At 37.8% G+C, this 13,253-nt stretch overlaps 1 protein-coding gene across 1 annotated transcript in view; it reads left to right on the plus strand.

Annotated features, from left to right (window-relative positions):
- The window catches only part of NEK10 (NIMA related kinase 10), a 126,442-nt gene that overhangs the window by 15,163 nt on the left and 98,026 nt on the right, over positions 1-13,253 (plus strand). Inside the window, exons 8-12 of the mRNA XM_083376121.1 lie at positions 581-622; positions 7,496-7,574; positions 8,194-8,261; positions 10,568-10,647; positions 12,501-12,587. Coding sequence (XP_083232247.1) covers positions 581-622; positions 7,496-7,574; positions 8,194-8,261; positions 10,568-10,647; positions 12,501-12,587 — 356 coding nt within the window. The remainder of the gene's footprint in view (positions 1-580; positions 623-7,495; positions 7,575-8,193; positions 8,262-10,567; positions 10,648-12,500; positions 12,588-13,253) is intronic.

The following is a 13,253-nucleotide window of genomic DNA, read 5'->3' on the forward strand; positions in this document are numbered from 1 at the left end:
TTTCTGCAGAACTGCCTCTTAAATCAGGCTGCAGCCAACTGCCAGTATCAAGATATTTATTGCCTTCTTGGTAAGACACCTGATGGAATGTCTCTGCTCTCCTCTTCTCTGTACTCGTTGGGTGCTGGGGCATAAAGGACCTATATCATTAGTATTTAACTGCTCTTTGGCTTTGCATCTTCTGATGCTCGTACTCCACAGATTATGCTGGAGTGACTTCTTCAAAGTAAAAGTCAGTGTCTGAGTCATAACCCGTGACAAAATCCAAGAATGCAAAACAACAGGCACTTGACATCACAGAGCCATTGTGCATGTTCATCATGGGATCCCCAAGGCTGATGGAAAAAAACATGTTTTAGGGACTTTTCAGAGGACAAGTAGGGATGAAATCAATCTCATCTCAGGTGAAATGATGTTCTAGAGGGCAGGGGCCACAGCAATAAAGGCATGCTGTCTGGGTCCTGCCAGATGGAACTCTTTAATTGGCAGGACAGACATATATTTCCTGCTCAACCTAATAAAATAGTACATAGAATTGGAAATACATTTGACATACTTACTTTTGTTTTCTCTTCTTTAGGAAGTTCTTCACAATCTAGGTGGAATTAACAGTTTAGCACAGGTAAAGTTTTTCCAAAAAATGATTGTTTTTATACATTGTGTTCAAAAGAGTAGCCCCACGGCGAAATAGGTGGCAAATACATTTAATAACACAAACAAATACATAAATAATTTCCTGTTTTCAAGGGACCACTAAACAAAGGCTGTTCAGCTTTTGAGATAATAAAAAACAACAACAACAGATAAGCAAAGATGAAAATATTGATAAAATCTAAATGTAGAACTGGGAATGGGAAAGGGATGAATGAATTGTTAAAGGGGAATTTTGTTTGGTATAAAATGTAATAGAGTAAAATTCTGAAAGGCTTTCAAGATTCTGTTGGATACCCAGCAACAATAAGGAAACATTTCTGAAATCCTGCTATTCCTCTTTTTGGACCTCACTTACCTTAAAAGGCTAACATCAAACTGGAAAGGTTCTTGAGTTATCTTTTATGAAACTACTTTAATTATTTGTTCCTCCCTTTCCTATTCCCAGGACCAGGACTGTATTCCATTAAACAATGAAGAAGAAATTTAAAAATGCCAAACTATCCAAAGGGTCAAAATGCTCAATCCCTGCTATTATTTGGTATAAAATAACTTGGTGTTAATTTTTAGTCTGTGTATGGTTAAGGAAACTACTACTGCTACAACTATAATATTTCTTGGAAGAAGATGGTATTTTTTTATAAATGTACTATGGTTGTATACTGTAGTGAGCTTAATATTTTCTGTTGGGTTTCATTTTTATAACACACAGCAGTTTTTGTATTTTTCGATAATGACAGAGGTTAAAAAAATGATAATCTCTTTATAAGGGAAAAAGGGGGACATGATAATAAGAAGCAAACTAATAAGCTGCCATATTACAGATATACTCTTCTCCTAAACCAGTTTTGATTTGTGGCAGAAATTAGCAACTTTTTCCTGTGTTATACTGATGACATGCAATGGCAATGATGACATCCTCTAAAATCAGTAAGATAAATTTGAAAATTAAACTGCCAAAACCCCACAAGATTGTGAAAGCTAATTCAGTAATATTATTCCCCTAGAAATCATTCATTATTACAGGACACCAACTATTCTTGCCTGAAATCGTATTAAGAAATCCCATTATAATTTTATGATATTTGTTGGGTTTGCAAAATTTTGGCTATAGTTTACTTAGTTTGGGGTAACATGGGAAACAATTGGGCATTGCTAGAAAATTGGTAAAAAAATGTAGAGACTGCAGTTCACTGTCTAAATATAAGATCGTGCACTTGGGGAAAAAGAATCCTCTGGCAGAATACAGTGTTGTGGGTTAGAGTTAGAACAACAGACGAAAAGGATTTAGGTCTGCTCATAGTAAATAATTGCAAATGAATAAACTGTGTCCAGGCAGCTCTGAAGGCAAAAACAATTTTGGGATGCATCACTAAGGGGTCACTAGCAGGAAAAATGAGGTCTTTAGTCAGAACCTATTTGGAATGCTGTGCTCAGTTCTGGAAATGCCACTTGTGATGACCCAGGGCACAGCACAGAGGCAATGCAGTCAGCTGGCAATTCAAACAGTTGTTTTATTGCTCCAAATTTTCCCTAAATGCTCCCACACTTGCTGGCAAGCCTCCAACAAAAGAACACACATGCCCCCCCCTTTCAGCCAACTCAAATACAGTCTGATTAGCATAAGAAAGTACTCAAAGCCATAGATATAACAAGGAAGAAAATATAAACTTATTGAGTCTGTTTGAATCCAAGCTTGCCTGAGCAGTTTTCAAAAGAGAGAATCCAAAATACAATCCGAGGTCTTTAAACATTCAAGCAACATGGTCAGTCATTCCAATAGTCAGAGTTTCCAGGTTTCCAAACAGAAGTCACAGAACAAGAGATCAGCAACAATACACAACCCTCCAAGGAATCAGTGTTTGTTCCTGACAAATGCCCCTCCCCACAGCATCTCTTTAAATCTCACTCTCCAGGTGTTCTTTGTGGAGAAGGGTGGGACGCTCTCCTCCAGAGTAATTGAGCCTGCCTGTATTGTTCCCTCCTTTTCTCCACTCTCCATGCTCTAGGATCAGGTGGGGGTGGCCCTTGCTCATCGCCTGAACTCTGCCTCTCCTGTTCCTCCTGACCCAATCCTGAAAGGCCCTGGCTTGCCTCGGCCTGCTCTTCCCCACATTCCTCTGAAGCCACAGACACCTCTCTCTCGGCCTCCATAAGGTCCGGTTCCAGTTCATTTTCCTCCACAGATTCAGGCTCACAGGAAGGCATGACACCACTTAAAGATATTAATAAGACTGAGTGAGTCCAGAGACAGGCAACAAATATGATGCAAGGTCTGAGGGTCAAAACATATCAGGAGAGATTGGAGGAACTGAATATGTATAGCTTTGAGGACAGAAGGGATAGGGGGGATGTGATTGAAACATCTAAATATATTTTAAGCAAAAATCAAGAACACTGGGGCATAACCTCAAGCCAACAGGAGGAAAGTTCAAAAGTAATGTTAGAAAGTATTACTTCACAAAAAGAGTAATGGAAGCTTGGAACCAAGTGGAGATAGTAAGTTAGATAATGAGTCATTCATCAGTAACTAAGTTTTAATGTGTTTGGGATAAGCACATGTAAAATCATCCAGAAAAAAAATAAAGATAAAACAATTAAAAATTAAAAATTTTCATCATATTTATCTTGGAAGCTCTGAGATGTTTCTGGTTTGAAAGGATTAGCCAGTGATATCACCATTGCTCGGGGACATCCAAATTGGTACCTATTTATCTACTTGCATTTGTACCATTTTGAACTGCAGGAGTGGAGCGAATGATGGGAGTTCACCCCACCACACAGCAGTATTCGGGTCTCGAATGCAGGTTTGCAGATTGTCAACCCAGCATTCTAACCATACGAGCCATTTATTTAATAACTAAATATTTTTTTTAAAGAAACCTCAAAGGGCAGACTTGATGGACCACTAGGTCTTTTTCTGCCATCAGTTTTCTATATTTTATGTTCCTATTAGAGTGATGAGATCTGTATCATATTATTGTTGGATTGTGTTGAAGTCAGACAAGCTCAGTATTGATCTACAGGTGACTCAAAAAATTAGAATATCGTGCAAAAGTTCATTTATTTCAGTAATACAACTTAAAAGGGGAAACTAATATATGAGATAGACTCATTACATGCAAAGCAAGATAGTTCAAGGCATGATTTGTCATAATTGTGATGATTATGACCAGTGCTTTTTTTGTAAAAGAAAAAGGTGCTGGAACTCACACATGTCATACAACCTGCCTTTCCTACCCTACAAGGTTCCATCCAAAAAAGGTGCCGGAACTCCGTTCTGAGCGTTCTATGACAAAAAAAGCCCTGATTATGGCGTACAGCTCATGAAAACCCCAAATCCACAATCTCAGAAAATTAGAATATTACATGCAATCAATAAAACAAGGAGCGTACATAGAACAATATCAGACCTCTGAAAAGTATAAGCATGCATATGTACTCAGTACTTGGTTTGGGCCCCTTTTGCAGCAATTACTGCCTCAATGCTGCGTGGCATGGAAGCTATCAGCCTGTGGCACTGCTGAGGTGTTATGGAAGACCAGGATGCTTCAATAGAGGCCTTCAGCTCTTCTGCATTGTTCGGTCTCATGTCTCTCATCTTTCTCTTGGCAATGTCCCATAGATTCTCTATGGGGTTCAGGTCAGGCGAGTTTGCTGGCCAATCAAGCACAGTAATCCCACGGTCATTGAACCAGGTTTTGGTGCTTTTGGCAGTGTGGGCAGGTGCCAAGTCCTGCTGGAAAATGAAGTCAGCATCCCCATAAAGCTTGTCTGTGGAAGGAAGCATGAAGTGCTCCAAAATCTCCTGGTAGATGGCTGTGTTGACCCTGGACTTAATGAAGCACAGTGGACCAACACCAGCAGATGACATGGCTCCTCAAATCAACACAGACTATGGAAACTTCACACTGGACTTCAAGCATCTTGCAGTGTGTGCCTCTCCATTCTTCCTCCAGACTCTGGGTCCTTGGTTTACAAATGAGATGCAAAAGTTACTCTCATCAGAAAAGAGGACTTTGGACCACTGAGCAACAGACCAGGTCTGTTTTTCTTTAGCCCAAGTAAGATGCTTCTGACATTGTTGTTCAGGAGTGGCTTGACAAGAGGAATACGACATTTGAAGCCCATGTCCAGGATCCGTCTGTGTGTGGTGGCTCTTGATGCACTGACTGCAGCCTCAGTCCACTCCTTGTGAAAGTCCCCAACACTTTTGAATGGCCTTTTCTTGACAATCCTCTCCAGGCTGCAATCATCCCTGCTGCTTGTGCACCTTTTTCTTCCACACTTTCCCCTTCCACATAACTTTCTATTAATGTGCTTTGATACAGCACTTTGGGAACATCCAGCTTCTTTTGCAATTACCTTTTGAGGCTTTCCCTCCTTACGGAGGGTGTCAGTGAGGGTTTTCTGCACAACTGTCAGGCCAGCAGTCTTCCCCATGATTGTGATTCTTACTGAACCAGACTGAGAGACCATTTAAAGGCTCAGGAACCCTTTGCAGGTGTTATGGCTTAATTAGCTGATTAGAGTGGGACACTTTGAGCCTAGAATATTGCACCTTTTCACAATATTCTAATTTACTGAGATATTGGATTTGGGGTTTTCATGAGCTGTAAGCCATAATCATCACAATTATGACAAATCACGGCTTGAACTATCTTGCTTTGCATGTAATGAGTCTATCTCATATATTAGTTTCCCCTTTTAAGTTGCATTACTGAAATAAATGAACTTTTGCACGATATTCTAATTTTTCGAGTTTCACCTGTAATGCAAAGATCACTAAATATTTTAATGCATAGTGAACATTCAGAATTTGAAGAACATTATGGAAACTCACAAAATAGGCAATTAGTAACATTCCACAGCATGGGCTGATAGTAATTCCCAATCATTTTATTATTTCAAACTAACAGAAAGTTGGATATACTGTAAATTATGTAAAAAAGAAAAAGCTCCTTTGGGAAAAATGTGGTCATCATCATGTTGGGGATGTTAGACCAATAGGATTGATCTGTCAAGTTTACAATCATGTAAAGCAGACCTGGGTATTTTGCAAGCCACCTCTGGCCTGCGACATTGATGATTGGGGGCAGGGCATTGGGGGTGGGGTAGTGGGGTAGTAGCAAAGGGGTGGGCAAGGTGGTGTTGGTAGAGGGCAAAAGATCAGTGCAGCATCAGTGGCATGGGTGGGGTAGCTGCAGGACCAGGGTGACATTGGCCCTTCACAGCATCACGCTTTCTAATTTTCCCTTGGAAAAATTAATTGACCACCCCTGATCTAAAGTTTATAATTTTGTGTTATCCATTCAGTATAGTGCAAGTCTTAGCAATTCTGTAGGCCAGGTCTCTCCACATCTTTTGATCTTGCATTAGTTCTTTGAGTTTTTCTCTGCTCTGGTTGATGACAGCTTTGGTGGTGTCCAGCTACCATGTTCTTTGCCTGATTTCCTTTTACTACCATGTTTTCCCGAAAATAAGATTGGGTCTTGTTTTGGTGTTTTTTGTCTCCAAAAAAGGTACCAGGTCTTATTTTCGGGGGATGTCTTTTATACTCAGCTCTGGCACCGACAGCCCCACCCAGCTGGTCCACTTCTTCTGGCCGAAGGAACTGCTTCATTCTGCAGGTGGCAGCATTTTGCACCTAAGGCTTATGCAGCCGAGTATCGAGCTATGGAATCAATCCATAGCTCGGTTCTCGGGTGCAGAGGTCTTGCAGAACTGAGCTATGGATTGAATCCATAGCTCGGTTTTTGGCTGCAGTGGCCTTCTGGAGAGGCCTGTGACTAAGAAATGCAGGTCTGGCTGCAGAAGACACCGCAGAAGAAGTGGGCTGGCGAGGAGAGGCCTGGCTGCAAGGTAAGTGGGTGCGGGCACGTGGGATAGCTCCACCCCCCACCACCCTCCTAGCTTTATTTTTAGGTGTGTGCCTTGCAATAAAACTAGGGCTTATTTTTGGGGTAGGTCTTATATTAGGCCCACCCCCCAAAATCAAGTTAGGTCTTATTTTCTGGCTAGGCCTTACTTTCAGGGAAACATGGTACTAATATTTCCAAATATAATTGCTTTCTCCAATGAATTCTTCCCCATGAAAGATAAAATTACAGAAAAACAATTGTCCAGGCTTTTAGATCAGTCTTTTCCAGTCCTACTTTCAGATGCCAGGATTTAAATCTTATAGACTGTATGAAAAAGGGCTGATGAGGTGGGAACCAGCAGTTGCCAAAAATACAGAATTATTACATTAAGTTAGTTAATGGCCATCAAGCAAACTATCAAGAAATTATTAACTTAGAAAGCTGGAAGGGAAAGACAATAACATTAAAATATGAACTACCAATATCCTCATATATATTTCAAACATTCTAAATTCCTTGTATGCAGTAAAATTTCTGATCCATTGGAATTGTGTCTAAGAGTTTCTGTTAAACTAAGAATTGAATAAGTGCCTAAGTGTCAGGAAAGAAGTAAAAGAGAAGGAAGGGTTAAATTTCCAGCTATTCTGGGTGGTATTACCAAGCCATAGTTTGAAACCTGATAAATGTTTTGTATGAATGCTTTTTTTCCTGGCAACCTCAATGTCATAATAATGTAAATTTTGTTTTATTTTTGTATTATTATTATTATTATTATTATTATTATTATTATTATTATTATTATTATTATTGTTGTTGTTGTTGTTGTTGTTGTTGTTGTTATATTATTATTATTATTATTAGTAGTAGTAGTAGTATGTGGTATGTTGTGAAAAAGTACACCATTTACAGTTTGGGAGCACATATGTTATAAAATGTTATCATAACCTCTTGGTAATATATTTTAATTGTTTTATCATTTACAGTATATGGAAACAGTAACAAATGATTATCTTGCCTATGGAGAGGAGCAACATAATATAGACAAATTAGTCAACATGATATGTAAGTTTTAAGTAAAATAGCTCCCAGTAAAATGAAGTAGTAAAATTGTAAAATAGAAAGTTTGAATGTTAGTTGAAATAACTAAGATTTCTGATATTGCAGTTGCTTTAACACAGCAATTAACACTAAATAAACAAGTGAGATTGCTAATCTTAAAGGAATACCAAAGTTAAACCTGCTTCAATTTAATCCAGTAAAACCATAGAATTTCACTTAGTCAGGGATAATGAGTTCACACTAATTTAAACATGGCTTAACATACTTCACCATTTGTTTTAATGTATTTAAATGATAGCCACATGGGAGGGTCAAAAAAGGACTGCAACTATGTGATTAAATTTCTATCCATTTTTTAAAAATGCTCTAATTTATGTTAAAATTGGCAAGTTCTTACAGGTTTATGTTCATCTTGATATTTTAAACATCCCCATTCCTGCAGATATCACATTTAGAATCTTAAGTCTGACACTGAATCTTCAAAATCATGTCTCAGAATCTATTAAGTTCTGAAACAGATTGCTATTTTGTATATATACCATGAACTTTTTTCTTCAAAATTATTCAGATTAAGAATTTTATATGAGAGGCATATATTTTATTCAGTTTCTTTAATTCACAGATATTATTCAGAAACTTTCAGCTGTTAAAGATCAAAGAGAATGGGTTACAGCCAGTGGAGCACATAAGGTAAATGAATTAATGAAAAGAAACTAATCAGTTTCTTTGAAATTTATTGTTTTGTTTTTAGGTTTAGATTAAAAATAGGATCAAATGAAAATTACTGCAAGATCCAATCTAGTTCGGTCACCAGGACTAGAAGTTTACTCTTCCGAGCTTTAGGTCTCATGCTGGAGCCCATCCTTAGGGAACTTCTCTCTACTGCTCTACTATGTGACCATCATTCTGATTTCTGATGACTGGCTAAATGGCTGGCACACTATATGGCAGGGTGAGAACCCACTGTAGTACCCAGCAAGCTAAACAACTGGACAGAAGGTACATACATGAACAAATCGGATAAAATGGATATCCACACACATTTATTACAAGAAGCTTGTGCAACAAACAAAGGAGAGAAAGGAAGAAAGAAGGTACAAGATCAACTATATGGCACACATATATCAAAAACATTTCATAAGCCATAGAACCACAGCTTCTGAGATCTGCAAGTGGGCATCACACACCGCCCAGAGGCTACAATATGAGGACAAATCATGCATTGCAAAGATTACTTGGAGGTGGCAGATACTTCTAATGTAATCTGCAGGATTTCTTGAACAGATTGTCCCTGTGATTATGTAAGACAGATGGGGAGGAAGCTAACTACCAGATTGCAAGAACACAAGTAAACAGACAAGGAGACCTGAACTCATTAGTAGCCTCACATTGCAATGAACAGGGACAAACATTCAATTTTGCAGCTACTGTTGGTCGTGCAGGTACAAAGATAGCCAGACAAATGATTGAAGCCTGGGAAATGGACCGCTTATCAGTCAATATGAGTGCTGATTGACCATCAGCTTATCAAGTGCTTAGGAGCCGAGGACTTGGCGTACAAGGAAATAACAGCCAATTGCTGGCCATTAACACACCAATCAACCAATAGAAAGGTACCGCATAAATACGACTCATAGAATAGCTTAAAGCACACATTCCAGTAGTTCAGAAGTTCCCTGAGGATGGGCTCCAGCACAAGCCTGAAAGCTCAAAAGGGTAAACCTCTGGTCCTGTTGACCAACCCAGATTGGATCTTGCAACATTATCCTGGGACACATATATTTACCTTAATTCGTGAAAATTACTGTACTATTAAATTAGGATTAGGAAACTTGTTCCAAAAATAGCTGTTCTAGAGAAGGGGGCCAATGTAAGAATGTAAAGAGGTACAGAGATGTATTTGGAATTCAGTGGCTTATGTAAACATCAGCCTAGCCCAGATAGATAGAAATAAAGAAAAAAATATAGCTTCCTCTTGATTCTCTTTTATATAAGAGGGGAAGAAAGAAAATCTCTGTCAGGCTGTGATATAAGGTATAATAACAGCATCTTTGTTACCTTCTTCACCAACAAAGGTGAAGAAATCATTCAACATTTTGGAATGAAATATACTGCCTTTTCACTTTCAGCCCTACCTTTTAGTACAGTAGAAGATAACATTACAACCTCAAGTTTTTACTTTTACACAGTAATATGTACTAGCCATTTCTATAACAAACCTATCTAATCATCAAAACCAAAACCAAAGTTTAATTTTTCTATTACCAACACAAAATCCAGATTTGTCAAACATGTTGCATCTGTTTCTTGATTTGATCTACTTTGAGGACTAACAGCATCACTGATGTAGAATTATTACAAGCCAGATTTCTATTATATTCAGTCAGAGCCACTTTCCATGTCTTCTGTCTCTGTTCCAGGATGATTTATATGCTTTGTATACTTTACCATATACAGTAGGTGAAGTGGTTGTATCATTCTTACTCTTACATTCTACTTTTTATGGCTGACAGCAAAACTCAGAAGGGAAGATACCCCTTAAGCGACATCCACACAGCTGGAAATGTCACTTCCAGAGCATAACAACTGGACTACTTGAAGTACAAGCAGAAGCATATGGACATGTGCTTGGGAAACAATAAGCCATCCTCCCATCAAGATCATGTACTTCTTAGCTAAACAAACAAACACATCTCAGCATATAATAGGAAGCAGATCTGATACTGTTTTATTTAAGCATGAACCAAGCCTGATGATAATTCTCAGTTTTATACACTGTTTGTTACTTACGTGTGTGGGAAATGTATTCTTTCCTTTTTCTAATATGACTCAAAGCAGTACAGAGGTTTGGGTTTACTTCTTGAAATACCGAAATTAGTTTGCTAGATTATTTTAGAACTTTTTCAGTTTCTAATGTTATTGTGTAAGAAGTATGCAAATTTTAATTATAGCTTCTAGATTAATATTTTCAACTATTTTCCTTCTTGATTTTGCAGACTTTGATTAATTTACTAGGAACTAGAGAAAATAATGTGCTTGTAGGTTCATTGCTTGCTCTCACTAGCTTGGCAGAAAGGTAAGCTTCAGTTTCGTGGCTTTGTATTATACCTTTCATTTATCATGACATCTTACTTTTAATGATTATGACAAATAAATTTATTTTGTGTTTATTTATGATGTTCTAATGGAGGCATGTTTGTCCTTTGGAGACTGTGTCAGGTGCCATGTTGTACTTCCAGACACTAACTTGCCTGAATATATAAATATATGCAGAAAAGTGCACACCAAGACTTTTATAGAAATTACTGAAGTGCATTTTTATTTATGTAATTAAGTGAATTAATGCTTAAATAAATAAGTTATATTGATTGTTGATTACAACATCAAATGAAAATTTTCAAATACAAAACTGTAACAAGCAATTTTCATATCATACTAAATATTCTTTCCAGTGGGTATAATTTATATATTCAGTTACACATCAAAGAATCTACAGTAAGATGTTATTCATATGTTTTGTGGCATATTTTCTTAATCTGCTTTTAGTTCAGATACTGTATGTATTTATAATTTTTGTCAATTAAATATAGGAATAAAATAAGGGAAAGAGAGATGAATGAATATGGATTGAATTCAAAATTGAATGTCTAGGGTGAATAAAGTACATTGAGATAGTTTGATTGTATACAGGTAACCCAAGCTTAAGGGACGCGGTGGCTCAGTGGGTTAGGACGCTGAGCTTGTCGATCAGAAGGTCGGCAGTTTGGCGGGTCAAATCCCGAGTGCCACGTAACAGAGTGAGCGCCTGTTACTCGTCCCAGCTTCTGCCAACCTAGCAGTTCGAACGCATGTAAAAATGCAAGTAGAAAAATAGGGACCACTACGGTGGGAAGGTAACAGCGTTCCGTGCGCCTTTGGTGTCTAGTCATGCTGGCCACATGACCACGGAGACGTCCTCGGACAAGCGCTGGCTCTTCGGCTTTGAAACAGAGATGAGCACCGGCCCCTAGAGTTGGAAACGACTAGCACGCATGTGCGGGGGAATATGAGGTAAAAAGTGGAATCTGCGAAATTGATGTTAATATAAAATTAGCCACAATTTTCTCCCATAGTTCAATAACAGATAAATGCCTGGTATATATTGCTTTTATTAGATACACAAGTCATATTGCTTCAAGACTTACAAAGTTTAAAGAACAGACCTGGGCATTATCCTTATGATTCAGATGGGATAGAATTGGTAAAAATTGTTTGAAAAAAAAGTATTTTATTTAATAAAATAAAAAATGAAAGAGAGAGACAGACACACACACACAAAATAACCATTTCATGGCTTCTTAGACTAGTGTCATCACTAGTTTGAAGTAAAATTGAAGTGCCAGTCAAGCCAACTTCTGGATTAACTACCTTGTCTTTCAGCTACGGCAGGTGGTCACAGCCAATGATCCATGCTTAAAGGCGCTGGTGTCTAAATTTTAATCATTTGCTTTTAAAAGGGGGAGGCTATTATTACTAGGTATGCTCTACCAACTCTCTTGTTTTTCTTCATTTCTGTAGTTGTATCAGAGTCATAATACAATCTGCTTTCTGAAACATTTAAATTATGGGCTACACCCATGACCAGGAGTCTAGTTTTAATCATACTAGAGATTCAGTGCATATAAATTGTAAGGTCATGTATTGAGAAGCTGCTCCAGAATTAGATAGCATGTAGTTTTCCCAATTCCACTCATGCCAACCCAGGAAATAGCATGACAATTGTTGAATTTGGGGTTCAGTGACTCCAAGATTTCCATTTCTCTAAAGTAAAGCAAGTTATATATTATTGACTTTGAAACCTCAGAAAACATACACTCACTGACATACTTAGGATAATATTTGAATTCAGTTCAGTTTTCAAAAATAATCTCCCTAATGTTTTTATTGTAGTCCTGAATGTCGTGAGAAAATAAGTGAGCTGAATGTTGTCGAAAATTTATTGATGATATTGCACGAATATGATTTGCTTTCTAAAAGGTAGGATATGCCAGTTTACTTTTGTGTTGATGTTTTCCAGATATTTAGCTAATATACATTCAAATTATTCTATTTCTGAAGTTATTTACTTAAAACCTTTGAAGTATAACATGAGGGAAATCCCCAAATCTGACATTTTAATGAGATATAGTATATCTTACTTAGTGGAAGTATTTAGTGAAAGTATTAACCCTGAAAGTGACTGAATTAAACTGATAATGCGAAGATCTGGTTTCAAATATGCCATTTGCCCTCGCAATTCACTGATTAATTTGGGACTAGTTCCTCTTTTTAATCCCCAAAATTTCACAGGATTGTTATGAGAAAAAAATAGAAGGAAGGAATACTAAATGCAGTGCTGTAAGCTTCTAACTGAATGTTAGAATATAAATGTAGTAAATAAAGTATTTTGGTTCCTATACTCCATTCCAGCCCCTTGGATAGCAAACCTTGAATGGCCTTGGATTGTTGGTGCTGCTGCTGAATGCCAGGTTGGTCTACAATAAGGCCACCCTCATTTACAACTTGATTGTTGATGAAAAGGCCAACTTGGTGTTCATTACCAAGTCCTCACTGGGATAGGAGAAGCAGATTCCAGTTCCTGAGGTTTCCAGCTATGTTCCAGGTGTGGCATCAGCCAAAACCCCAGGGTGGTGGCAGTGGTCA

Source organism: Vipera ursinii (assembly GCF_947247035.1).
Source record: "Vipera ursinii genome assembly, chromosome: Z".
NCBI lineage: Eukaryota > Metazoa > Chordata > Lepidosauria > Squamata > Viperidae > Vipera > Vipera ursinii.